At 48.3% G+C, this 27,671-nt stretch overlaps 1 protein-coding gene across 1 annotated transcript; it reads right to left on the reverse strand.

Annotated features, from left to right (window-relative positions):
* On the reverse strand, window positions 1-27,433 carry KIF5A (kinesin family member 5A). Its single transcript, XM_004429318.3, has 28 exons — window positions 27,126-27,433; window positions 16,050-16,137; window positions 15,883-15,956; window positions 15,378-15,482; window positions 15,076-15,124; window positions 14,602-14,657; window positions 13,931-14,018; window positions 13,542-13,666; window positions 12,711-12,815; window positions 12,147-12,295; window positions 11,892-12,040; window positions 11,170-11,345; window positions 10,057-10,125; window positions 9,480-9,686; window positions 9,036-9,182; window positions 8,259-8,447; window positions 7,766-7,883; window positions 7,335-7,399; window positions 7,118-7,227; window positions 6,638-6,739; window positions 6,053-6,113; window positions 5,743-5,814; window positions 5,482-5,586; window positions 2,701-2,917; window positions 2,296-2,449; window positions 1,906-1,988; window positions 1,471-1,498; window positions 1-1,037 (listed from the first exon to the last, which is right to left on the reverse strand). The coding sequence occupies exons 1-28, from the start codon at window positions 27,252-27,254 to the stop codon at window positions 959-961; spliced, it is 3,099 nt and encodes a 1,032-aa protein (XP_004429375.1). The 5' UTR covers window positions 27,255-27,433; the 3' UTR covers window positions 1-958.
* Window positions 27,434-27,671: the final 238 nt, after the last annotated feature.

Raw genomic sequence — 27,671 nt, forward strand, 5'->3', positions numbered from 1 at the left:
CTCACCCCAGACCTCCCCTAACCCCTCCTTCCCCTTTCCGACTTCTTCGCCTCTCATGCTGTCTGCCTGTGTGCACCCGGCCTACTATTCTGGAAAACCCCTGGAGAGGGCTCGGCTTGGATGCCACCCAGTAAGAGACTGGCCATGTTCTCTTGTTTCTAGCTCTCCAGGGCCCCAAAGTGGACAATAAAACAGGATCCCAGTGCCCAGTTCTGGGCCGTAAAGCCACCATGGCGAGAAGCCTGGTGACACACAAGAACTGGAAGGTGCCTGAGCTGCTAGAGGAGAGGACCTGGGGACAGAGCTGGAGAAGCGGGGTTTGGAGCGGGGACACAGCTGCTTCTACCTCCACTGAGCAAGATGGAAGGGGAGTGCTGACACCCCAGCTGGAGAGACAAAAGGTTAGACTTCCCGGGGCACCTCCTAAAGCTTACTGGTGACATAGATATGAGGAGTACAGGACACAGGTGCAGGAGTAAATCAAACATCTCCTTCACTAGAGATGTCTTAGTTCAGAAAATACCTATCCATCCAAAATTATTTTAAGATGGAGGCTGAGGGAGGGTTGAGATGATCTCCCAAGTTCTCCTAACATCTACTGCATCCTGTGACCTGTGTGTGGCTCTAGAGGGACACCACCCTGGCTCACTTCTTTTGACATGTGGCAGTGACCCCTAGTGGCAGAGAGGCAGTACTGTGGTTACTACTATGGCCCAAGGGAAAGCATCAGTGGGGAGGGGAGGTCAGTGTCCAGAGCTCATGGGGCAGCATGGATGTTGCCCCTAGGAGAGGAAAGCAGGAGTTGAGGGACAGCTAGATAGTGAAAGTTTTGAGGTGATTTTTAAAAAGCAGGAGAAACAAAGAGCCTGAGGGCAAGAAAGGAGGCAACCTGAAGCTGGTCAGAGGAAGCAGCCTGAAGCTACCTGAAAGTGCAGGTATGCGGCAGTCCACGTGGCGATTAGCTGGCCGCCGTCTCTTGGTGGAGAGGGAAAAGCTTGGCCTGGTCCTCAGCCTCATAGCCGCATGGCAGGTCACTCCTGGAAGAAGAGACCCAGCACAATCATGAAAGCATTCAGTCACTTGGCTCTCAGAGCCTCCCTGGGAGATAACGAGGGGCGAGGACCATTCGGGTTTTCCGGGAATACAGGGACAATCAAGGCCAGAGAGATGGAGCTGACTTGCCCAAGGTCACCAAGTTCTCAAAGCTAGCAGAGAAACCCAGGTCACCAGAAGTCCAGCCCCCATAACTGGAATGAGGAGAAGCCAGATAGGATGGAGGAGGGGATGGTGTTCTGCACGAGGCAGGGGAATGAGTGCATCTCCGGACCAACACTGTGCCGGCAAGAATGGTCCTCATTTCCTCCTCCTTCCCTGCAGGCTCCGGGGAACCTCTACGTAGGGCATGGGGGAAATTTAATCATTTCTGCTGGTCCCACCCAGAGAACCCAAGAGCAGTGGGGACAGGTGTACCTATTGTCATTGATATCTGTGGCATTTCCTGAAGAGATCATCGTGGAGGACACAGGGTTAGAAGAGAAAAAAGGAGATTGGGCATTAGAAACAGTCTCCCCAAACCCTCTCTCATCCTAATCGCTGAGAGGTAAAGGAAGACCCTGGAGCATCACTGCCATCTGGGTCTGTGGCACTTTATCTTTAACTACCTCAAGCCGCATCATTCTTTTGTTTGAGAAAAAGCCTCCCTGAGCCCTCAGGAAGGAGAGGAGGAGGGGAAAGAGGGGGAGGGAGGGGACAGGAACAGCAATAGGAGGCGTCCACTCCTCAGAGCCCAAGATCCTGAAGGGATGGGCAGAGTTCAAACTCACAGGTACGGGGCCACTTACTTTTTTATACTTTTCAACTTGCCCTGGGGATCCCAAAAGCTGGTTACCCATCTTTTTCACTCACCATTGTCCATGTTTGCCTTCTGGTAGGAAGCCAAGGGGCCGCCAGAAGACGTGGCCCCACTGCTGGTACAGGAGTTTGCAAAGCTGGATGGAGCAGAGGAAAGAGATGCAGCCTCTGGCACCCAGCCCCCACGATTCTGAGGACCACGAATACACTCCACCTCAAGGCTGTTGCCATACACCCCTCCCATCCCCAAAGGACCACAAACATGGCCGCAGGCTGGGAGGGCAGAAGCCCACCTTGTAATTGCAGGTGTGAAGTCAAGAAGGATTAGAAATAAACCACTTAGGAAAAGAATTAAGTCTCACCCAATAACTGACCTAACCTTATGCCTTATAGGGTGTAGAAAGCCTTGGGCTGGGACTCTAGCCCAGGCCCGTGGTCACTCACTACATGTCTGAGGTGGAGCTAGGTGCGGCCTGCAGGTACAGATTCTGGTAGTTCTGGAAGAGGCTGTTGGTGTAACTGATGCACTCAGGGCTCCGGGTGCCATAGGGGTTGGTGGGTGAAGTCGCTGGGTAGTGGCCAGGCCGGACGGGCTTGGCTATGGTAAAGGAAGAAGAATGACCGTGAGGAGGCTATTTGTCACCCTGCAGTGCCCTGGTCCCTGAGGTCACTTAGCGGGAGTTGAAACTGAGTTGCCTATAAGAGAATTTACTTTTATACTTTTTGGGGGTGAGGCTGGGGGGAGGGGTAGAGTAAGAAGCAATAATCTAGTTGCTTGACACTTAGGAATCTGCTGAATTTCCCCGGGGGGTAATCCCACTGGCCTACTGCCATCCACTCCCCACTCACCAATCTGGGCGGAATGGCCGCGCTTGCCGGAGCTCTTGTACCGAACGGCCTCCTTGATGCGGTCCACCTCCTGCTGGTACCGCCGCTTGTCCTTCATGGCGCCCTCCTTGGCCTCCTTCAGTGCACCCTCCAGGGCCTTAACTCTCTCAGCCGTAGCCCTAAGTCGTTTTTCCAATTTAGGAAGCTCACAACGCAGATCTGCATTGTCACGTACCAGCTGTGGGGTGAGCCCAAGGGAAGAGGCCGAAAGAAAGGCAGTGACCCAAGAGAGAGCCAGCCGTGGAGTGCGGGGTGCGGGTGGGAGAGAGAATAAAGAAAAACCAAGTCAGAGAAGATGGAGACCACGCTGTTTCCTTGAAAGGCCTCATTCCCTTTACGTAATGCACTGTTAGCCAGTTCTTTCCTTCTCCCTGAGCAAACGGTGGGCAGGCATTAAAAAGTTACATCATTTTCTGGGCAGCAAAATGTGCCCACCGTAGCCCAGAACTTTTGTGACAGCGTCCTGTCCCAGTCTCCTCGTGGCCTAGACACCCCACCCCTACAATATCTCACAGCTGTGCCAGACCAACAGCCCTAGGGCAACCATGGGGATGAGGCACCCCTCACCCAGAGGTGGCTCACCCTGGCATGCACAGGGCGGGGCAGCAAGAGCACAGTAGCAGGGTGGGGGTGGATATGGCATTGAGTGCAGGTTAGGTGCAGTGCAGAGCAGGAGCAGAAGCTGGAATACAGGAGTCCCCCTCCCCCCAACCCAAACACATACACACGGTGCCCCATAGGAAGGAAAGAAAATGTTTGAAATCTCACAAACATTTGTGCTCATTACCTTCACATTCAAGGATTTCCTGGGCTGTCTCTCCCCCATTTAAATTAAGCTCGAGTGGCCCGGCAAGACTTCCTGATCTTTTTACAGGGTTTCACACCCGACTGGGGACACTACAGATTGCTGAAGGAGCGGCCTTGGAAGATATCGGGTAAACTGGCGTCATGGGGACCACTGGGAGGAAGGGGCAGAGCTAGGAACATGTGCGTGCCCCTTTAATTTTGGACAATCTACAGATTATAAACAATGTTTTGCTATGACAATAGCTTAGCTTAATTTGTAATAGGGCTGTAGCCCTGGCTATTTAAGATTCTGGTAACTGAGAAATTTCTACATCTCTTTTGTTTTCCTTTCTAGTCTTGTGTCTGCTGAGGTGGGTGATTATAAGGAGTCCTCTATCCTGTAGGTGAGTAGTTTTGGTCTCTGGGACTTAGAGCAGAGGCAGAGGCTTCAGTGAGGGACAAGGAAACAGCCTGAGGTTTCCTGCCATGTGGCACAACGTGGATGAACCTGGAGGACACTGTGCTAAGTGAAATAAGCCAGTCATGTGTGGACAATTCCTGTATGATTCCACTTATATGAAGTCCTTAGAGGGGTCAAAATCATAGAGACAGAAAGTAGAATGGTGGTTGCCAAGGGCTGGGGGAGGGGGAGTGAGGAGTTATTGTTTAATGGGGACAGAGTTTCAGTTTTACAAGATGAAGAGAGTCATGGGGATGGATGGCGGTGATGGTTGCACAACATTATGAATATATTTAATACCACTGAACTGTACACTTAAAAATTGTTAAGGTAGTAAATCTTATGTGTATTTTACTACAATAAAAACAATTGGGGAAAAAACAACATAATTTGACACATTTGGACAGACAAGGAAAGTGAACACACAAATGAAAACAGAATGGCAGAACTGATTACAAATGTTTCTACCCTGCCTTTCAATTTTTTCTGTAATGTTGCTACACGGTTACACTGTTTTATAACAAGCAAAGGGAAAAAGATGGTAGTAAAGCCCTCTGCTGGCTCAAATGACATAAATAAACCCTGCAGACTATCACTGGGCTACAGTTCTGGGATTTTTTTTCATTATTAAAAGAAAGGAAAAAAAATATGTACGAAGTATTTACAATACATGCTGGGCATTGCACTGGGAGGAAAGAAATTTAAGCTCTAGTTTAGTGAGAATGTGAGTTTAAATCAAATTTGAAGGTGGATTTGAAAGGAAGGGAATGAAGTATAGATTGGGGTTCATTTTATGAATCAGTTGAAAGAGCCAGTTGACAGATTGTTGCCCTTCTTCAAGACTCAGATATCTGGCACTAGCGAGGGTGCTTCCGCTCTGTGGGCACCAAACATTTCCTGTCCTGACTCCTTCGGACTGCCCCTTCTAAGCTCCCCACCCCATACCTTTGAAACCCAGTCATCCACCTAAGGAACCGCAGCAGCAAGGAGGGGGACAGAGAGGCAGCAACTTAATACACAGAGTTCTGACTGGCCCCAGCCGGGGCTGGTGAGGCCACCTGGAGGCCATCATTTAATTTCTCTGCACACCTGCCCCAGGCCTAGGCAGATAGAGTTCCCTCCAGAAGAGAAAGCCCAGCTTCCCTGACTTCTTGTCTCACTGCTTCCTGCCTCTGGCTAAATCTGGCCAGTATTCCTCGTGTATAGTTACAGCCCCAGGCCTCTGCCACCTCCCTCAGTTTCAGCCTCTCCCTCCAACACCATAGGCCTAGGGAATTTCACTCTGAGCAGAAGCAGGTTGGGAGCTTTGAGAAGGGAGAACAGGCATGGAACAAAGAACAAGGTCAAAGTGGAACCCAACGTGGTATAAAGAAGGGATTAGTAGGAAAAGTAAGGAGACCATGCGAGGAGATTTTCCTAAATCCACGGGCCTCCGAGGATTCGAGGATCCTAGGCACCGGGCCTGAAGTTTCCTTCACTCCTTCCCCTGCTCTCACCTGTTTGTGAACCTTTGTAAGCTGTTCCAGGTTGTTCTCAAGAAAGGAAATCTTCTGCTTTTGGGAGTGAATCCCCCCACTGTCCTCGGGCTCCATTTCTGCACTCTGATTGGAGACAGGGAAAAGACGTGGCCGTCCCATGACCAAACAGGTCCCACCCAGACCGGGCCAAGCCAGCCCCACTGGACACCAAGGGGTTGGAGAAACCTGAGGACAGGAGGAGAACATGGGGGCTGGGAAGACCTCGAGGATGGCACTCACTTTCTTGACTCGAGTCGTGACGTCTTGAACGAACAGTTTGCGAAGGTTGTGGAGGGTCTGGAGTTCCCGGGCCTGGAAAGAATGATGAATAATCGGGGTAGCCAAATACCAGTTCAACTTTCTAGCTCCGAAATTACCGGAACCTTCAGTCTATCTAGTCAAGTGAGTCACTCATCCTCTAGGAAAAGATGTGTCCGGATTGTGCCACAGACTGACTTTGCAGAATGGCAGGGATGGAGTTAGGAAGAAATCGGAGGGAAGAAAGGAACCCCCCAACCCTGTCAACTTGGCACAGAGGGAAACCACTTACAACTGTCTCCTCCAGACCCTTGAGGTCCTGCTTGGACTGCTCGTGTCGCTCGTACAGAAATCTGGAGGAAGAAGGAAACAGAAGAACCCCTCAGGACTACCCTTCCCCCGTCTCTCCTCCTTCCTCCATTCCTTTGATCTATATTTTATTATTATTTGTCATACAAGTTACCCATGTTCATTGTGCAGAAATTAGAAAAAAAAAAAAAAAAGGTTGAGGAAGACGAGTTTCACAAAAAGCCGATGATCCTACTACTTACAGATCAAACCACCGTTAACACTCTGGTGGTCCATCATTCTAGACTCTTTCTGCGATGCACATACATCTCACATAAATTTTGTGGGAACAGATCATTCATACTGTTTTGTAACCTGCTTTTCACACTTAAAAGAACATCACAAACATCTTTCCATGTTAGCTAATATTCAACAGAGGTCATTGCTGAAAGTCTTTTTTTTTCCTCCCACCCATCAAATTATTCTTCTGAGGCCTTGTTTCCTGTGGTCCCCATGTTCACATCTACGGTGCGTGCTGCCTCTGCAGGCGAGTCTGAGTAGCATCTGAGCCCCATGGCCGTGGACTCACGTCAGCTCCTGGAGTTTGGTGCTCTTCTCATGCTCTTCGTTCTTCAGCTTCTCGTAATCAGCCTGAAGCTTCTCTAGCTCCAGCTGGAGCTTCTGATTCAGGCTATGGAGGGCATGGAGGTATGGAGAGAACACAAAGATGTTCATGACGGGAAAGGGAAGAGCATCTCTTCAAACATTTTCCTTCTTGTACGAGTGAGTCCAGTCAGGACTGAAGCATCTACCTTCAGAATCAGAGGCAGACTCAGGCCGTGTTTCCACGACCGAGGAAGGACCCTGAGCTATCTAATCATAGAGCCTCAGGATTGGGACTAGTCCTTACTCCTTATACCTGGAGTTGGGCTGCAAAGTTGTGTCATTATTGGAGGAATGACACATGCAAGTTCAAGAACAGGATCCGGGGCCAAGAGGGAGCATTTGAGTGAGCACAGCAAGGCGAGAGGGCCGGGTGGAGTGTGGAGCTGCCCTTGGGAACTCTTACTCTTTGAGCTCATCAATGGTTTTCTGCTTCTCATTGATCTCGTCCCGGAGCCGAGCCAGCTGCCGGTGATGGGCCTCCCGGTGATTCTCCATCTGCAGCTCCAACGCCTTCTGCAAACAAGCTACCCCAAGATCAGAGCCAGACTCCCAGACACCAGCTCGGGGAGGCCAGCACAGCCCTGGCAGGCCCGAGTCGTCCCCCCACCTTCCCTACTCGCCTTCACTTCATCTGCATCCTGTGTGTCTGGCTCCTTGTCCTTCAGGGTCACTTCATTCACAGTTTCTGAGGGAAAGAAAGGAAGATGGCGTACGTCACATCTTCCTCCTCCAGAGCTTCACGTTGTGATCAGAGCTCCAGGCAGGGCAGGGGACATCTACCCAGAGGGCCCACAGGGGTGTTCTTCTGGGTCTGGACAGTCCAACTTGATGTAGCAGGGACAGAGAACAACGGAGGGTTTGTAGTTCATGTAAAATAAGCTCCATGCAAAGGCTCGCTAAACGGCCTGGGAGCTGCCCCTGTGATTTCAGTCTGCAACTTTGGGTGCTTGTGCCGTCCGGCCATTTCTCTGACATTTGTCACTTTCCCTCCCCGCCCCCTCAGGGATCTCGGAGCCCAGGATGGGTGGGCTGGAGGTTTCGAAGGCCTCACCCTGGGCCTGGAGCTTGGCCAGCTCATCACTCAGGGAGTCATAGGACTCTTCCAGGTGCCGCTTCTTCAGCTCCACACTCTGCATGTATTCTGTAAGCGAGCGGATCTTGGCCTCGTGCTGGTGGGGGAAGGGTTGGTGAGAGGAAGAAGATGGTTGGAGCAAAGGACACCACCCTGGGCAGCATAGACCTCTGTAAACCCCAGCTTTCCTCCCAGCCCTCCCCTCCTGCTGTGCCTTTCATGAGGATGCAGGGTTGGGGGCCATTCCCCTGGAGAGCCTTCCTTTAGACCCTCTGGGCTCAGAGGCCAGGAGCCCCCTGAACCTTCACTTCTCTGGCCTGGACCCTCCCCTGCTACCCCAAGCTCTTCAGTCTTTGACTTCAGTTGACCCTAGGCCCTTGACATAAACATGGGTACTAAGAGTTTTATCCGTACCCACAGAGTCGCCCTCTTTCTCCCCTGGCCCCCAAAGGCTCTCCACCCCGGCACTCACCTGGGAGATGAGGAGCTGGCAGGACGAGAGCTCCCGCCCAGTCACTTCCATCTTGCGATGACATTCAACCTGGAGGTTCTCCAGCTGCCGGCACCGCTTGACCACAGACTTGACTTCTGATTTGATTTTGCTGATGTAGAGTCGGGCCACGGTGAACTCCTCCTCGATGGCCCCGCTAATCTCCACTGGCTGTGGGGGGCACAGGAGGGGAGAGGTGCTTCTCTGCTGCGAGGAAGCCTCTTACCATTCCCTTCCACTCTGCCTATCCCCACACACAGCCACATACACAGTGACTCAGGTGGGACAGATGTTTTCAGAACAACTTTTAGCAGCTCTCTGTCACCTGACATTCACACTCAATTCCTCTATCTGCACTTAAAGATCCAATTCCAACAGACACCCTCTTCTACATTATAAAGCAATATGATTTTCTTTCGTAATCAAACTGTTCTGCTTGATCACCCCAATGGGTCACTGTCACTGCCACAGATTTGCATCTGTCATTCCCATTCCTACCTCTGCGCCCCATCTCTAAATCCTGCCATAAGCACATCTCCACTGCTTCTTTATCCAGCACCCTTGAGAATGTGTATTTTCAGTTGAGTCTATGCAGACTACTACTTGTTTTCCTGTGTCTAGTTTGAGGGTGTGTTTCCCGGATCTTTGGCCCGCCTTTCTCAGTATCCCTGAGGGCCTGGATTGGCCCACCTTGCCTCTCCCACCAGTGCCCAGAACCAGAATGCCCTGCACAAGACTGCTGCCTCTTGCTCTACTCACCAGCTTAATCTCCCCGTTGCCCACGATGACACTGAACTCACTCAGGTCCTTCATCAGCCCGTTCAGCACCTCAGCGATTCGCTTTCGCTGGTGTCCACTGACCTCCTGTAGCCGCTGCAACTCAGACTCCAGTGACAGCATGGTGGCCTGGGGACGGCCCTCAGGTCATCCCAGTGGCACCTTCCTACTCCCCTTCCCAGCCCAGGCAGAGGCTCTCCCATCATGCATGACCCTGAGGGCTGCTACAAGGAGAACACAGGCCCTGCAGAAGGGTCTGGAAGAGAGAGGGGTCCAGAGAGCAATGCAGTGACAGGGTCGGGGAGGGTCTCACAACACACAGAACAGCAGTGCCGAGGGGCAAATGTGACGCAGCCTTGGCAGGAAGCAGAGGTCCCTTTGGATGTGTAGGATGTTCTGAGGCCAGGGAGCTCGTGGACCACTCACCACCTTCTGAGACAGCTCATCCACCAGAAGCTGGTTCTGCTGGCTCTTTTCCTCCACCTCCTGGGACTTCTGGTCATAGTTCACGGCCAGCTCCTCCAAGGCCTGCAGCACTTCCTTCACCTCATCCTTCGCGGCGTCATTCTCTGACTGCAGGTGGCTCAGCTCCCGCTGGACCTTCTCATTGTCTCCTCTGGTGGACACCAGCAGCTTCAAGGGAGAGGCGAGGCATGTGAGGGAGTCTGCTGCCAGTGACTTCTACAGCCCCTTGGTCTGGGGAAGCCAAGCCCCCCACCCAGGCACAGCTCTAGGAGAGAGGCAGGGCCAAAGCAAGAGGCAAGAGGAAGTGGGCTTTAGGCTTCTTAGAAATAAGGCCACAGAGTGAAGAAGCACCTGGACTCCAAAATCTGTGCTTTAAGCAAAGCCCCAATGAGGTCCCCAGAATTCTAGAGTGTTAGGGGGTGACTAACCCCTAAGCAGAATGCCCTTTCTTCCATCTGATTGTGAAAGGTCTTTTTTCTGCCTTAGAGGGGTGAGCACACACCCCTCTCCTCTCGTGTCCTGCCTTCCTCCCTGTTACCTCTTCCTGGTCCAGCATTTGCTGCTTGAGCTTCTCTATGAGCTGGCTCTGCTGGTTGATCTCATCATCCTGTTGGAGGCAAGAAGGAAAGATGGAGTGAAGGGAAGCTGCTCCTTCCAGTCTGCACTTACAGGGTTGGGAGTAGAGGGAGGATCCTGATAAAAATCCAGATGGTTTAGGCTTTAGGTTAGAAAAACCCTACATCCTAGAAAGCAGTCTTTTCCTCAGCTTCTTTCCTAGACTCCTGCCCTCACTGTTAAATTCCTTTTTTCCTGGAAGTAGGTAAAACCTTGACAGTACACAGCAAAAGCGTTTAACTGTTCATAAGCTTTAACCTAGAAATCCCATGCTAGTGCTCCATTCTAATCAAATCACTCAAAAGCAAAGTTCTATGCACAGGAGGCAAAGACAGTCTTCTCAGAGTTCTGTATAATAGCAAAAACAGATGACTAAAACCACAAACCTAGAAGCCCTGTAATAAATAAATAGTTAAATACATTTTGATAAGTGGACCGTTAGGCAGCTATTTAAAAATATTTTTATGAAGAATTGTTAACGAAATGGGAAATTGTTCATTATATAATGCAGAATGAAAAAAATAAGATTTACCCATACAGTGTCTCTCAACTGCATGGTATATGCAGGGGGAAAAGTAAAATGTTAATAGTGTTATTTCTGAACGGTGGGATGAATGATGATTCAAATTTTCTTCTATTTTATTTTTTTTTGTGAGGAAGATTGCCCTGAGCTAACATCTGTTGCCAATCTTCCTCTTTTTGCTTGAGGAAGATTGTCCCTGAGCTAACATCTGTGCCAGTCTTCCTCTATTTTGTATGTGGGATGCTGCCATAGCATGGCTTGATGAGCCATGTGTAGGTCCATGCCTGGGATCCAAACCAGTGAACCCCGGGCCGCTGAAGCCGAGTGCATGAACTTAACCACTATGCCACCTTGCCGGTCCCTTCTTCTATATATTTTTATTTATCTTCCACATTTTCAATAATGAGCATTTCTCCCTTTTAAAATCAGAAAAAGGCAGTATAAGCTAATTCTTTAATCCCTCACTTTTCATCCCACTGGGCTCACCTCTGTGTCCTGCCTGACTGTCCTCACCTTGTCGTCAAGCTGCTTGTAGAGGCGGCGGATCTCTTCCTCGTATTTCTGCCGCTCCTCGGGCGCAATGCGCACCACGATGGATGAGTTGTCGTTCACAGGTGTCTCCTCACAGAGCTCGGCTCCCAGGGCTGCGTCCTCCCCAGCCAGGCGCTCAGTCTCAGGCACATTCTCTCCTGGCAAAGGGGCAGACAAGGTGAGGGATGGGAGAAAAGAAAGCTGCACCCACGAGCCCTTCCTCCCGCACTTCTTTTTTTTTTTATAATTTTATTTATTTATTTTTTTCGCCCAAAGCCCCAGTAGATAGTTGTATGTCATAGCTGCACATCCTTCTAGTTGCTGTATGTGGGACACGGCCTCAGCATGGTCAGAGAAGCAGTGCGTCGGTGCGCACCGGGTATCCGAACCCCGGCCACCAGCAGCAGAGCGCGCGCACCTAACCGCTAAGCCACGGGCCGGCCCATCCCGCACTTCTTAACACCAAGACCTCCAGGCCTCCATCCCCCTTGCCAAGTGGACCTTCAACCTTTTTTGGGGGTGGGATAAGGGTAGTCAGCCCCCTCTCCCTTTCCCTCATGACTGCTTTCCTGCACTCCTCCAGAAACACGGCCCCCATTGGAGATCAGCCTGCCCTTGAACACCACCCCAGACAGGGCCCTCTCTGGCTCCCTCAGCCTCCTCCTCCTCCACTGCCTCCCACGCCCACAGGAAACCTCTCTAACCATTGCGCCACCGGCTCAGCTCAGCCTCCAGCTTTGCAATCGTCTCCTTCTGAGCCTTTGTCTTCTCCTTTTCCTTCTCATATTTCTTCTTCCACTGCTCAGCAGTCAACTCTAGATTCACTGAGGCAGTGTTCTTAATGGTCTTTGCCCTGGGTGAGGAGAAGAGCGAGATGAGACCTACAGTAAGGCTTCCGTGATGCTGAGGGGAGAGAGCAGCAGGGGCTGGGGCAGGGAGCCAGGGACCCTGCCACTGACCGCTGCCCGAACATCAGGGTGGACTTGGTCTCCGCGTCGTTGAAGCTGGATGGCGAGCAGCAGATGAACATAGTTGTCCGGCAGTTTCCTCCCAAGGAGTCCTGGAGAATCCGCGTCATTTTGCTGTCACGATATGGAACGTAGGTTTTCTGGGGGAGGAGGGAGACCGTGAATCAGAAAAATGAATTCTGGGGCCGGCCCCGTGGCTTAGCGGTTAAGTGCGTGCGCTCCACTGCTGGCGGCCCGGGGTTCGGATCCCGGGTGCGCACAGACGCATCGCTTCTCTGGCCACGCTGAGGCTGTGTCCCACATACAGCAACTAGAAGGTTGTGCAGCTATGACATACAACTATCTACTGGGGCTTTGGGGGGAAAAAATAAATAAATAAAATCTTTAAAAAAAAAGAAAAGAAAAGAAAAATGAATTCAACAGGAGAATCAGAAAGGAGAGTGGTGCTGACTAGGGATCGAGCAAGCAGGAATTGGGCATGATTAGATGGGGGCATCAGGAGAAGGCAGAGATGTGGTGGAGCTAGAGGGGTGAGGGTACCCAGGGAACACTCACAGTGCCCTCGGCCAGTGCAGAGATCACATTCCCCAAGGCTGACAGGGACTTGTTGATATTCTTTGCCTCGTCCAGCACGGCGCCCTCTGCTCCCGTCTTGCTGACCTACCAGAGCATTAAGGGACCAGTGTGTCATGAGCAGCTGCAGAGGGAGAGGGCTCTCACCACCTCTTCTCCACGTAGGGGGCTCAGTCCAAGGAGGGAAGGAGACAGGGAAAGAGGACAGAGAAGGCCCTTCCTCTGTCCCCCGAAACTCTCTTGCCAAAGGCCACCCCCCTGCCCACATATTATACAATTGCATTTATATGAAATGTCCAGAAAACGCAAATCCATAGAATCAGAAAGTAGATTAATGGTTGCCAGGGGATGGGGGAGGGGGAATAGGGAGCAACTGTTAACAGGTGGTGAAAATGTTCTGGAATTAGTGGTGATAACTGCACAATCTTGCAAACACGCTAAAAACCACTGAGTTGTACACTTTAAAATGGTGAACTTGGGCCAGCCCCATGGCTTAGCGGTTAAGTGCACATGCTCCGCTGCTGGCGGCTGGGGTTCGTATCCCAGGCACGCACCGAGGCGCGGCTTCTCGGGCCATGCTGAGGCCGTGTCCCACATACAGCAACTAGAAGGATGTGCAGCTATGACATACAACTATCTACTGGGGCTTTGGGGGAAGAAATAAATAAATAAATAAAATTATAAAAAAATAAAATAAAATGGTGAACATTATGGTATGGGAATTATACTCAATAAAAAAGTTATCTTGATTTTACAAAAGGCCACTCCCCGAGGCTTCCTTCCCTACCCACCCCTCCCCCACAAGACCCCCACCTTCTCGCTCCCTGCCAGGTCCACTAGGTACAGCTTCCCACTGAGCTTCTGCTCAGTCTCCATATTCTCCTGCTTGATGTTGATGAGGAAGATGCTGTGGCTTCGAGAGCTGTGTTCATTCATGTCTGTAGGAGCAAGGGAGAAACAGTCTCTGTGCCAACCCCTCAGCCCTTGGCTTCCACTGTCTGCCACCCCCACCCACTGAGAGAGGGTGCCCGCCAGGACCAGCCCTGCCACTACAGCTCCCAGGCTGCAGGGTCGCACAGACAAGCATCCCTCCTCCTCTGGAGGACACAGTCTTCGCTTGCTCACTTCCAAGTCCCTCAGCCCCAGAGGGCACAGAGGAGAGGCTGACCCCTGACTCAAGAGCCCCTTATACCCCCACTCACTGGTGACAGCCACATGACGATTCGATTTCCCCTCATCAATCACATCTAAAATCTCTTCGGGGCTGGACACAAAGCGTTCAGTACAACCCTGCAGGGGACAAATGGACGGTGACCCATAAACTTTGACCTGCAAATTAAATTACCTGCACGGCAGGCCAGCCCTGTGGCTTAGCGGTTAAGTGCGCGCGCTCCACTACTGGCGGCCCAGGTTCGGATCCCGGGCGTGCACCGACGCACCGCTTCTCCAGCCATGCTGAGGCCGTGTCCCACATACAGCAACTAGAAGGATGTGCAACTATGACATACAACTATCTACTGGGGCTTTGGGGGAAAAAAGAAAAAAACAAAAGGAGGAGGATTGGCAATAGATGTTAGCTCAGAGCCGGTCTTCCTCAGCAAAAAGAGGAGGACTGGCATGGATGTCAGCTCATGGCTGATCTTCCTCACACACACAAAAAAGATTAAAATAAATAAATAAATTACCTGCATGGTGACCAAATGACCTTTCAAGACAGTGTCTGTCCCAAGCCTCAGACTCTCCCCAGCCTCTTACCCATCTCACTGCTCCAGAATATCCACCCTCCAACTTCTGGGTCACTGGTTTATTCTCCTCCCAAACCGACACTCCTAGTACACTGGCCCCACCTGAGTGCCTCCATCCCCACTCTCACCTTGACAAACGGCACCCGGTTCTTGTCCTCGTGCACAGACAGATTTGTTTTGGTCACTGAATGAAGACAAGGCAGGGTGAGCAAGGCCAGCTCTTCCACCCCTAGCTCCCCAGCCCCTGCCCCCTGCAGTCTGCTCAGATGGTGGGTTCTTCTATGTGCAGAAGGGAAGAAGACTCCCTGTGATGCTAAATCTCCATCATGCCCTGAAAACTCAGTCTCTCCTCCTCCAGGATGCCAGCCCCCGGGGTCCAGCTCATCTCAGGCTGTTTCTGTGAAGGCCTGGGCATCTAAGCTCCTCTTCTGACCTTTTTGGTTTTTGGAAATTCTTGGTGAGTGGAGGCAAGGGACATGGGTATGAATGTGTGTGCCCTCTGCATCTCTTGCCAAACAGGACCGAATCCCAAGAGCAATGTGATCTCTTTTCCTTGCCTTCCTCCCCCCGCCACCCACCCACTGGGGTTAAACTTCACTCACCATCCAGAAGGTCACGAATTTTGTCCAGGTAAATCTCAAAGTAAGAAACCTGGTTGGGGAGAAAGGAGGAATAGGACGTGAAGAGGGCCTGTCTTAAATCTGATACAGGGATCTCAAGCTAATGGGAACACTCAAATGGTGGGAGTGGGAGGGAAAGAGCAGAAGAGAATATCTTGGCAGAGAAGAACTGAGGCAACCAGGCGAGGAGAATAAGTTGGGGTGCCCAGGATCTCAGTGGGTTCCTACTAGATCTTCCCCTTCCAGGCCCATCTGAGGATGCCCAGCGGTCATGCCCTCATCACCTTGATGTGGAACTCAAGGTTCTCGTCCATGGAGTAGATATGGTTGAAGATGTCTCGGGCAATGCGAGGAATGATACCCATCAGCTGGGGGTCATGCAGCTTTCCCTGGGGAGTAAGATATTCCAGAATGAGGCGGGAGCGCAGGAAGAATGGACAACTCAGAGTATGAGGTGCACACCAAGTAACAGTTGATAAGAAGAACATGCTAAGGTAGGAGGTGGTCACTCCACATCTACCTCTTAGTGGAAGGAGAGAACTGAGTAGACTTTTGGACTTGTACTGCTGCTGCTTTTACAGATCAAAAGAAGAAAACTGGAGTAGTGGAAAAGAGGGTAAACTGCAGCTGGCAGAAGGGATTCCATTAAACTTCCACTATAATATTGCCCCTCAGTTCTTCCTCTGGACCAGGCAACCCTTGATTCCTAGATCCTCCCCTACTGAGATTCCCTGGCCTCCCATTATCACCCCCCAACTCCTCACCCCCCATAGAAGTCAGAACCCTCACCTCCATGGTATGTGTTTTCCCTGAGGATGTCTGTCCATAAGCAAAAATGGTGCCATTGTAGCCAGCAAGGACATCTGGAAGAGATGGTGAAGCAAGAGCACTGGTGGAGAGAAGTGGTGTAGGGATGAGGAGCCTGAGAGAACACACTCTAAGAATACACCCGTTACCTTTGACAATCTGCATGGCACACGCATGATAAACTTGCTCCTGAGTCGTGTTTGGGGGGAATACACGGTCAAAGACATACGGCTTCCCCTGGAGTGGAAATAAAAGACGGCAGACGTCAGTAGGCAGGGCGTGAGGGAGGAAAAACACCACAGTCCCCTTCCATCAGCCTGAGAAGGCACCCGTTCTTCAACCCTCTGTCTATATGGACGATTATGGGGCGAGGGCACCCAGAGACAGAGAAGCGAAATTTAGCACTGACACCAGGAATTGTGTCCACGGGGTAGAGAGGGTCACTGAGGAGTGTCACACGGTGGGACTGCCTGAGGGGATCTCAGCCTTGGTGTGATGACTTAGCAGTCTACCACCCCGACCCCCTTCCTGGGAAACCAAATGGGCAAAGACAACAGGGCCACAGGCTGTGGAGGGTGAAGAACAATTCATTAGCTTTAAAAATCTACCCCTCAGTTTAAAAATATCTTCCTCAATAGATCCATATGCCTGACATGAAAAGATCTTCAAGACATATTAAGTGAAAGATGCAAAGTTAGGGACATATGTACAGTATTCTCCCTATTGTGTAAATGAAATATACATCTACCGAGAAGCTGAGCTCTTATGGAAACATTAACACAAGCTCTCTCATTGTGAAAGGAATATATGAAATCAGAAATATGGGTCTCCCTTTAAGGAATCAGCTTTAAGTAAAGAGAAACGGTGAAGCAAAACACTCAGACCTGCAAGTACTTTGTTTAATTCAGTGAATATGTTGTAAATCAAGTGTACTGATAAGAAAGCTAAAGATATAACATATCTGCAACCCAGGGAGCCAAACAAAGAATATATTTGATATCTAATCATATTAAAGGGAAGATCTCTGGTAAGATTAAATCAGACTATGCTTGTTCTCTATCATAGGTGACAAATTTCTTAGACATGTTTTCCTGCCAGTCAGTATAAAGAGACTATGACTTAGCTGTCGAATTATTTTACTACAGAGCCCATCTCTATCCATTTGAAATGTAAACCTCTAGGTCTATGGACACCAGAGTTTGGGAGACACATTTTAACTAATTAAGGAAAGTCACAAAACTTGGCTAGAGCTGGAGATGTGGCTCTAGGTATATTTACAATATTGCATCAATATATAGAGAATATTTTTCTAGAAGGGATTATACAAAAGTATTAACAGTGGTTAGTTTGGGGAGAGAAACTGGGAGAGAGGCTTTCCTTTTTCATCTTGTATCCTGGATGGTTTACATTTTTAAACCATGTTCAAGTATTATTATTTTTTTTAAGTTTATTTATTTATTTTTGCTGAGGAAGATTCGCCCTGAGCTAATATCTGTTGCCAATCCTCCTCTTTTTTTGGTGGAGGAAGATTAGCCCTGAGCTAACACCTGTGCCAGTGTTCCTCTACTTTGTATGAGGGTCGCCGCCACAGCACGGCTGACAAGTGGTGTAGGCCTGCACCCGGGATCCGAACTTGCGAACCTGGGCTGCCGAAGTGGAGTGCACTGAACTTAAGTTACGCCACAGGGCCAGCCCCTATTTTTTATTTTTTAATGTCAAAGAGAGTGGGACAACTGTGCATTATTTTGTTTCCTTCTTTTTCCTTCTTTGCATAAAGGAAAACTAATAAATATTATTTTTTTAATATTTAAAATATTTGAAAAATCTGGCTTATCGAAAAAATCTACCTGAACTATTTTTCTGATCTCTCTGTGATGAAAGCCTCTGCAACCCACAAAACAGAATCCACAAAGAGAAAGAAGCTATGAAGGAGCTCTCTACAATGAAGGGAGTGCTGTAAACTGATAGAGCCCTTCTGGAGGATAATGCTATTAAATATTTAAATGTCCATACTGTTTGTACTCTGTACTAGTGATTCCAGTGCTAGGAATTCATTTTATAACACCTGCTTGAGCTCTTAAAGATGTGTGTAGAAGGATGCTTGTATTAAAGCAGTTTGTATTAAAGAAAAACCAGAAACAATTCAAACATCCATCAAGAAGATGTTGGTGACGACATCTCCATATTCTACCCCCATTACAATAAGCAAGGCTGGTCTACATATATTGACGTGTCCAAGATTGATTAAGCGAAAAATTAAAAACAATGTGCATAATGCGATTATATTTTTTAAAAAGAGTATGGCTAGAAAAGCCTTAGGAAAAAGATGTGAAAGACCATACACAGAACTGTCAATGGTAGTTATCACTGCAGAGCACAAGGACAGGAACTTATACCTACTACATTTTTCCTGTGATATTCAAATGTTTTACAATGACAACATATTGCTTTTAAATGAAAAAAATGAAATATTACAGATGATGTTATAGAAAAATATGTAATGACATGACAAGGCATGCACAAAATACTGTTAAGCAAAAAGGCGGTTTCTAAAATAGTGTGAAGTTTAAAAACAAAAACAAAAAAAACTATGTAAAAGGGGCCGGCCCAGTGGCGTAGGGGTTAAGTTTGCGCTTGTGCGCTCCGCTTCCGCAGCCCAGGATTTGCAGGTTCAGATCCTGGGCACGGACCAACGCACCACTTATCAAGCCAGGCTGTGGCGGCGTCCCATATAAAGTAGAGGAAGATGGGCACAGATGTTAGCCCAGGGCCAATCTTCTTCAGCAAAAAGAGGAGGATTGGCAACGGACGTTAGCCCAGGGCTAATCTTCCTCACACACACACAAAAAGAGTATGTAAAGGATGATTCCATTTCTGTAAAAAAATATATTATATATATATAGTATATTTACATATATGCTTAGAAAAACATATTAATAGTGGTTATCCTTGGACAGTGGGATTTTAGGAGTTTTTGTTCTTTTGGGTTTAGATTTAAAACTTTTAGGGGCCAGCCTGCTGGTGCAGTGGTTAAGTTTGCATGCTCCGCTTCGGCAGCCTGGGGTTCGCATGTTCAGATCCCAGGCGCACCGCTCATCAAGCCATGCCATGGCGGCAACCCACATACAAAATAGAGGAAAACTTGCACAGTTGTTAGTTTAGGGCAAATCTTCCTCAAGCAAAAGAGGAAGATTGGCAACAGGTGTTAGCTCAGAGCCAATCTTCCTCACTAAAAAATAAATAAAACTTTTATAAAACGGAAATACATAATTTTTAAATAGGAAATTTTAAGTTTTTAAAACAAAGATATTAATACTCTTACTACATAAAGAACTCTCATAAATTAGTAACAAAAAGACAAAACTAAACAGAAAAAAATGGACAAGAGCTAGGTGCTAACCACAGAAGAAGAAATACCAATGTTCAACAAACATAAAGATGTTCAACATTTTCGAAGAAAAGGAAACTAAAATGGTAACACCATTTTTCACCTATCAAGTTGGAAAACAAAAACTTAATTGTTATACCCAGTATTGGTGAGGGATCAAGGAGGTATAATTTCCTTGAAATGAACACCCTCATTCTTCTGTGGTAGGACAGTACATCCATACAACTTTTATGGGGACAATTCAGAAATACATAATCAAAAGCCTTGAACAGTACATATCCATTCATCCAGATATTGTGCTTCTAAGAATTCATACCATGGAAGTATTTGTAGCAAATATTTAGCTACCAGATCACACTGCTTATAATAACAAGAAATTGAAAACAACTGAAAGGAGTAACATTTAGGGGACCAGTTAACATAAGGAATTGACTAAATTATGGCATGTGCATATATTTTTTCTTTGCTGCTCTTTAAGATGATGTCATAATAGAACATGAATAAATCTCAAAAACGTGTTAAGTGAAAGAACTCAAACACAAAGAGCACATACTGTATTATTTCCTTTACATGAAGTTTAAGAATGGATAAAACTTATCTGTCTGATAGAACTCAAAATAGTGGCTGCCTGGGGGGTGATATTGACAGGAAAGGGGCACATGGGAGCTTTCAGGGACAACAGAAATGCTCTAGATCTCAATCTGGGTAGTGGTTCCACGGGAGTCAAAATATGTTATAAAATTCATCAAACTGCTTGTATAAGATTTGTGCACTCACTGTATGTAAATTATACCGTAATAAGTGCTATCATAAAATATAACATCATGAAATGATATTATAATGGCTATGAATTAATGCACAATCTCTTTGTTAATAAGAAAAATGAATCTTAAGACTACCAAATACCATTGTAACCTATCAAAGTGGCCAAAATAAAATAGTCTGATGATGCACCACACTGCTGAGGGCATATATAAACTGGGGCCAACTCTATGAAAGGCAATTTGGAACTAGCGCTTAAATTTTTAAATGCATATACCTTATGACCTCTACTTCTAAAAATGAATCCTATAGACATACTGCACATATGCAAAATACATACAAGGTCATTCAATTGTTTGTAATAGCAAATGATTAGGACAACCCTAAGTGTCCATCAATAGGGACCTGGTTAAATAAATTATGGCATATCCTTACAACAAATTATATAGTTGTTAAAAAGAGTGAGATAGATCTTTATGCACTGATATGGAAGAATCTCCAAGACTCATTATTAAGAAAAAAAAAAAAAGCAAAGTAAAGAACAGTATGTATAGTACACTATTTGTGTTTTTTAAACAAGTATATGTATGTATATACATCTTTGCTTGTAAATGTATAGTATGTTTTTAGAAGGATCCATAAGAAACTGGTTATAAGGTTTCTTTCTGATATGAGAACTGGGTTGTTAGGAAAGAGGGGTAGGAAGGAGGCTTACTTTTCATTGTATATCTTCTTATATCATTTGAATTTTGTCACATATGCATGTAAGACATTCAAAAATTAAATTAAACATTTAAAAATATAAACAAAATTATGTAAAATATTTAATGATGTAAAATATAATTTTTGTTAGTTAAAAAGTAAGTTACAAAACAATACATAGTTTGTGATACGCTTTTATTAAAATTAATGTATGTATATATGCAGAAAAAACCCACTGGGAACAAATATATCAAATTGTTAACAGTATTTTTCTTGGGATGGTGGGATTTTGAGTGATTTTTAGCCTCTTCTGTATGCTTTTCTTTGTTTTTAACTTTGTCAACAATTAAAATATATTAGTGTTGTAATCAGCTTACCTTTAATATTATTAAAGAAAAACCTACCTTCTTTTTTTTTTAAAGTTTGAGTCACTTTATAGGTTATTAATAGTACTTTTATGAATTTCTCATCCTTTTTATCTGTATAGTTCATCATTGTACTTCATTACAAAGAATAAAATCCTTATTACATAGAATAAAATCATACAGTGTTACAATAAACAGATCTAAAGTGGCACTCAGCCCCGTGGCTTAGCGGTTAAGTGTGCACGCTGGGCTACAGGCAGCCTGGGTTCGGATCCTGGGCGTGCACCAACGCACCGCTTGTCCAGCCATGCTGAGGCGGCATCCCACATACAGCAACTAGAAGGATGTGCAACTATGACATACAACTATCTACTGGGGCTTTGGGGAGAAAAGAGAAAAAAAAAAAGGAGGAGGATTGGCAATAGATGTTAGCTCAGGGCTGGTCTTCCTCAGCAAAAAGAGGAGGATTGGCATAGATGTTAGCTCAGGGCTGATCTTCCTCACAAAAAAATAAACAAATTAAATAAATAAATAAATAAATAAACAGATTTAAAGTGCCATTGATGCCTCTCCTCCTCAGTGGTAATATCTTTCTTTTTTTTTCTTCCCTTTTAATTTTATTATTTTATTGAACCTTGATTCTTGAATTGTAATCTACCTCAGTGTTTCTCCCATCCAGGGGCCAAGAAACAGAAACAAACAAAAGATGTCCATCCAGGCCAATGACTCTCACCTCTTCTCCACCAATGATATCTACTCATGCTTCTGGAAGCTAGGCACACAGCCAAAGGGGATTAAATATAACTCTGGAGCCAACCTTGCCCCCCCCTTCCTTCCCTGCTAGGAACATGGGCACCAACACACACACACACACACACACACACACACACACACACACACACATTCTCTCTCTCTCTCTCCCCAACACTCCCAGTTATAGGATTCCAGAGGGTGCTGTGGACGCATTAACATGGAGGGCGCTCTCCAAGTGCTGAAGGCAATTGCTGCCTAAGGAACCCCTCTGCCTCAGCCTGGGCTGGGAAGAAGGAAGGGACCAGAAAGGGAGGAAGGGTGACGCTCTCAGAACTGTGAGGATAAAAGACAGCCAAGAGCTAAAAATGGGTGCACTTAGTAATCTGGTGAGCAGGAAAAGCTATCGACATGGATTATAATTTCAGGCGTTCTGGAAAGTCCTGCTACTACTTCCCTACTCTTGGCTGGACCCTTAAATTCCAAGTCTAGTTCTTCATTTCTTTTCTTAAGATTTTTTATTCTGTGTAAAGTGTAAATTTCTTTTCACTTTCTATTGATTATACTCAGGATGAATTCATTTTGTCAGATCTTTTTATGACAATAACTAGACCAGTGGTTTTCTACTTTTTCTGCCTCTAGACTAATCACATGGGAAACATCACCACTATTTACGTTTCTCGTGACACACAATTACTTTGAGTTAGACTATAGTATGTTGTGTGGGGTTTCTTATCAGAACCTGAGGGATGTATGTACAGTTAGCAAAAGCCATTTCTGATGCCCCCTCCCAGGCCTCTGCCTGGATCACCATGCACACCAAGGGTTTCTTGAAGGCAGAGATTCCCTCTAAATTCCCAACACCATACAGTCCTTGGCCCACAGGATGTTCTTCATAAATAGTTGTTGAGTAAACACAGATATTGATGGAGGAAGAGAGCAAGAAGATACTAGAGACCTGAATGTTTGGATGAAACAACCAGTAAGAGGGGAAAACGTTAACCACTTCCCAACTGGGTCAAAGGCTAGCTTGTGGGGAGATGGCATATATAAAATAATAATCACATCTAACTCTTATCGGGCATTTATTATGTGCTTGCCACTGTGCTAAGCAGTTTATACGCATTATGTCATTTAACACTCACAGCAATCCTAGGAGGTAGGTACTATTATTATTCCAGATTCAGAAAGGTAAGGTGGCTTGCCCACAGTCACACAGCTGAGAAATGGTAGAGCATGGTTTCAAACCCAAGCAATCTGATTCCAGACCCACACTGCCAAAGTGATCCAAAAACTGAAGTGCCAGCACTGCGTCAGATCCCCTCCACGGCGTTTCCTTGCCCTCCCTTACATTTGGGCACTTCTGCAAATGTTTCCAGACAGAACTAAAGCCCTTCCTCACTCCCCTTTTCCAACCTCAACCCCATTTTCTGAAGTATGCTATTCTGCCCCCCATCCTCTCTGAGGAGCCTCCCTCACCATCTCTACTTCCAGGTTATCAAGGACCCCATGAGCTCGTGCAACATCAGAGACCAGAAGACTCGTTAAATTAGAAACACTCAGGGAGACCCTCCACCTCTGAGGAATGCTCCTGAGACCCACTCTCTCTCCCACCCACAGCTGTCCATGCACTCCTCCTAGCCTTCTCCGGAGAGCCCCTCTTCAGAGCCCTGCAGCCCAGGGCTCTCTGCTCTCCTTTGACCCACACCAAGCCTCCTTGTTGTCTCCTTGTCCATTCATGTCTCCCAGAACTTTCTGTAGTTTTCCATCATGTGTGCTAACTAAAGCTAATGGGAGAGCCTAAGGTCAGGGGTCCAAAGATGACCAAACCCTTCGACTCTCAGTAAAGCACTTGGTGGAGGCTGAACTTCTGAGCACCAGGCCTGATTTCCATGGTGACACCCCTGGGGATTGCTGCCATGGTAATGCTGCAGAGACACTGGCCACAGTGAGCGTTACACCTCCCCTCTCCATTTTCCTTTATGAGACTCCCCCAAAGCTAAGAGGAGACCTGCTCCCCCTCTTCAGATATCAAAGGAATCCCAAGCTGCCCCAAACAATACTGACTCTGCTCCAATAATCCTGCAGGTCCCAACCAGCTTTTCCAAATGAGGTACTTCATGGTCCTGGTTTTTTGTCTCCTTAAGAACCCACTTAACATTGGGAGACCTGAGGGAGGTAGCATGTAGTGGATACTTGAATGAAGGAAGGAGAGAGACAGAGAAAGTGTGTTTGTGTGTGTGTGTGTGTGTGTGTGTGTGTGTGTGTTTCCTCACTGTCATCCCTCCCACGTCTGGTACAGATGCAGAAGACCAGACAGTAGGCACTGAGACACTCTGCCCTCCAAGACCAAGGCAGAGAAACACTAAAATGGGTCCAATGATGGGGCCGGCACCATGGCTTAGCGGTTAAGTGTGCGTGCTCCGCTGCTGGCGGCCCGGGTTCGGATCCTGGGCGCGCACCGACGCACCGCTTCTCCGGCCATGCTGAGGCCGCGTCCCACATACATCAACTAGAAGGATGTGCAGCTATGACATACAACTATGTACTGGGGCTTTGGGGGGAAAATAAATAAATAAATAAAATCTTTAAAAAAAAAAATGGGTCCAATGAAAAAGTCACAGTGGATTCTGAGTGACACAAAGAGCAAAACAAGGTACATAGCACACAGACAGTGACCCAGACACCCTTCTGCTATGACTCAGGCCATTAACTCTGCCTAAGCCCCATCCCCCAGATTCCTGGGAGAAGTCAGGGGAGTGAGAGAGGGATAAGGCTTGCAGAGCTGTCTCTCCAGCTTATTCTCCTACCCTCCGCCAAGCAGAGAAAGCGCACGAACATTAGGGACCCTGAAACCCAGAGCTAGCTGCAGTGCCGCAGAGGCAGGGAGGACAGCCGCTAGAGAAAGGAGCAGGGGCTGGGTTTGGAGAGATTTCCTCTCCCACCTCCCCTCTTCCCTCACCTTCCCAGACATCCTGAAGCAGCTGCCTCCATTAATTCCTCAGACAGTTTCTCACACACTGGGCCCCAAAGGGAGCTAGAGGAGGAAAGAGTAAAGAGGGTAGGAGATTTCCTTCCCTTGTTGGGACCCTCAAGGGTCTCCTCAAATTCACTTCTCCTATAGCCCTCATCTTCCCGAATGAGGAGGGAATAGCAAGGCTGGGACGGCAAACTCCAAGGATGCTGCCTGAGACAAAATGGCCCCCTAGAAGCATTTATCTTGGAGTGAGAGATTGACAAGAAGGGCTAGGGCGAGGGAAGATACAGAGCAAGACAAAGGTAGAGCCCTACAAATATCAGGGGAAACAGACAAGGAAGGAGCAGCTGTGGAGCTAAGATAGAATCTGAGTTGGCAGGGGGCCTGGGCCTCTCTTCATCTCTCCTCCCTCCTCACCTTCCTCTGTGTCTCTCCTGTCTAGCAAATTGGACAGATCAACACCACACCTCCTCCTCCCAACATCACTCCATGCCCCATGCCCACCACACCAGGACGGCCCAGAGAGCTGGAAGGAGTCGGTTCAGACTTAGCAGATAAACCTCCAGCAAGGAAGCCAGGCTTAAAAGTAGAAGCCTTTTGTGGATTTGCTCCTCCCTCTTGTTTCTCAGGCTTTGTGTCTCAGGGGGACCTTAAGCTCCAATGCTCATAACTAAGGCTGGCTATCCAGACTACACAGAAGGGAGTCCCCCAGGGTTGATCCAGGCATGATGTTAGCCTGGCCAGACTGGCCAGACTGCAAGGCCTAATGGCTCTGAGGCAAAGAGAAACAGGGGCTCTCTCTATGTGGCAAACACACACACAAGGCAAACGCACCCATCTGAGTTCACAGTGCGGTGAGAGCTCAGCATGGTGGCAGACTGGGGCCCTTGGGGACAGAACCTGTAAGCAGGTCTCTTCCTAAGGCATGTTTACTCAAAGTCCCATGCTCACTGATGAAGAAGGCCCAGGCTCCCTCCCCTTCTTTCCTTCCTTCCTTTAACAAGCCCACCTTGTGCCAAGCACTGTGGATCAAGGATACATAACAAGCGCCCCTGACCTTGAGGACTGCCCTCATACGTGCCCCTCCCTTCTCAAACTGGCCACAGTTCCCTGGTCCAGCACCCTTCAAGCCCTACTGGACTCAACCCCAGATCCTTTCACCCATAGCCTAATAGTCCCTACCAACCTGGGAAAGGAGAGGTGGGTTAGGAATTCCTTTTGGGCCACCCCAGATAAAGGTCCAGAAAAGAAATCTGAGGAGGCAATGTGATATAGAGAAAAAGACATGAGCTTTGGAGTCACAGATTTAGGTTCAGATCCCTGAATTAATAGTGTGACCTTGAGAAAGTCATTCAACTTCTTTGGGCCTCAACTTCCTCATCTGTGAAATGGAAATATTAATACCTATTTCAGAGTGTTGTTTTGAAGATTAAATAATATATGTAGAGTAACAAGCACACAGTAAATATTAGTTCTTCTTAATGAGATCTCCTCTAGGGGTAGAGGCTGTCATGATGAGGTAGAGGTAGCTTGCCACTTTTTATTGGATCATCAAGAGAAAGGATGAATAAGCAAGTACTTGTTAGGATCTCAGGATTTGGTTATTTTTATTTGTTAGGGGGAGTTGGGGGTCTGAAATCCTCTTCCTGCTGAACCCAGAGGGAAAGGCAGCTATTTCCTTAGGACCCCAGAGTCTCCCCCTCAAACTGGGTGTGGCCGCAATGTATTTTTTTCTCAGAAAACCCTTCATCAGAGCCCTTCCCTCCCCCCAAGTCCAGGCTGTAACTACTTCAGGGGATGACAGAGGGCTTGGTCCTGGAGCCCACCCTCATGTATACCTCCGCAGAGACCCCGAACTGCCCACCTCCAATCCAGCCCATCCATCCACTAGTCTTCCTCCTCCCTTCCCGGGAGTTGGGGGTAGAGATTCAAGCCAATAACAAAGGGAAGATGCGCTTTCTCTAGGGGAGAGGGAAAACATCGGAAAAACAAGGGACTGGCTCTAAGGGGTGGGGACGTTGCAGAGAGCAGCAACGCGGACTTGGGTCCCCTGATCGCGGGGAAGTAGCCCCCTCTGCGGAGACTTGGCCGTCAGCCTGGCCAGGCCACACCCAGCCATCCTGATGCAGCGGCGAGGAGGGGCTGCGGCGAAGAGGATAGAGGACCGAGGATGAGCCGCGGGGAGTGGGCGCAGAGCGATAGGCAGGGGCTAAGGCTCAGCGGAGGGGAGGATTCACCCTACCCCCTCCTCCCCGAAATTCCCTCCTGGGGCGGCACTCACCCCAATAACGACGCTGTCGTCCCCTTGGAAAATGGGGATGAACTTGTCTCCGCGCAGAATCTCGGCCTGGTTCAGGGGCCGAAATCGGCAGAGCACCTTGATGCTACATTCGTTGTTGGTCTCCGCCATGGTGGTCGCCGGCGCGGGGCTGGGGCACTTCTTGGGCGGCAGAGGTGGTGTGTGCTCCAGAGGCGGGGGCTCAGCTGAGGCCGAGGCAGAGGACAGGTGCTCTGCGGCTGAGAAGGCTGTTGCGGGCGCCCGGGCGATGGCTGGAGAGCAGGGCCGGGGCGCGCTTCCTCTCTCCTGCGGCACCGGGATGCAGGCGACTTGGCGTCTGGTCCTCTCGGCGCTCTGCCTCTCCGCCCCTCGCGCTGCAGCGCCGCGCTGCGGGCCTGGGCGGGGCCGCGCTGGAGGAGCGGGCGGGGCTTCCCTCGAGGGGGGTCAGCCGCTGGCCTCCCCCACCGACTGGTGGTACCTTTCCTCTCTTCTCCCCTCCTCTCCCCAACCTTAAGTCTCGGAGATAACCCTGCCCTCACCCCTTCCCCA

Source organism: Ceratotherium simum, chromosome 17 (genome assembly GCF_057802395.1).
Source record: "Ceratotherium simum simum isolate JZ-2026a chromosome 17, ASM5780239v1, whole genome shotgun sequence".
Classification (NCBI taxonomy): Eukaryota; Metazoa; Chordata; class Mammalia; order Perissodactyla; family Rhinocerotidae; genus Ceratotherium; species Ceratotherium simum.

Excerpts from the sequence above, each read along its gene's own strand:
- KIF5A (XM_004429318.3), bottom strand. The coding sequence starts at position 27,254 with ATGGCGGAGACCAACAACGAATGTAGCATCAAGGTGCTCTGCCGATTT. Across the intron at positions 7,400-7,765 it reads GGCCAAGCTCCAGGCCCAGG|AAACTGTGAATGAAGTGACC; the intron begins GTGAGGCCTTCG and ends TCTTTCCCTCAG. Across the intron at positions 1,989-2,295 it reads AGCTCCACCTCAGACATGTA|CTTTGCAAACTCCTGTACCA; the intron begins GTGAGTGACCAC and ends TGCTCCATCCAG.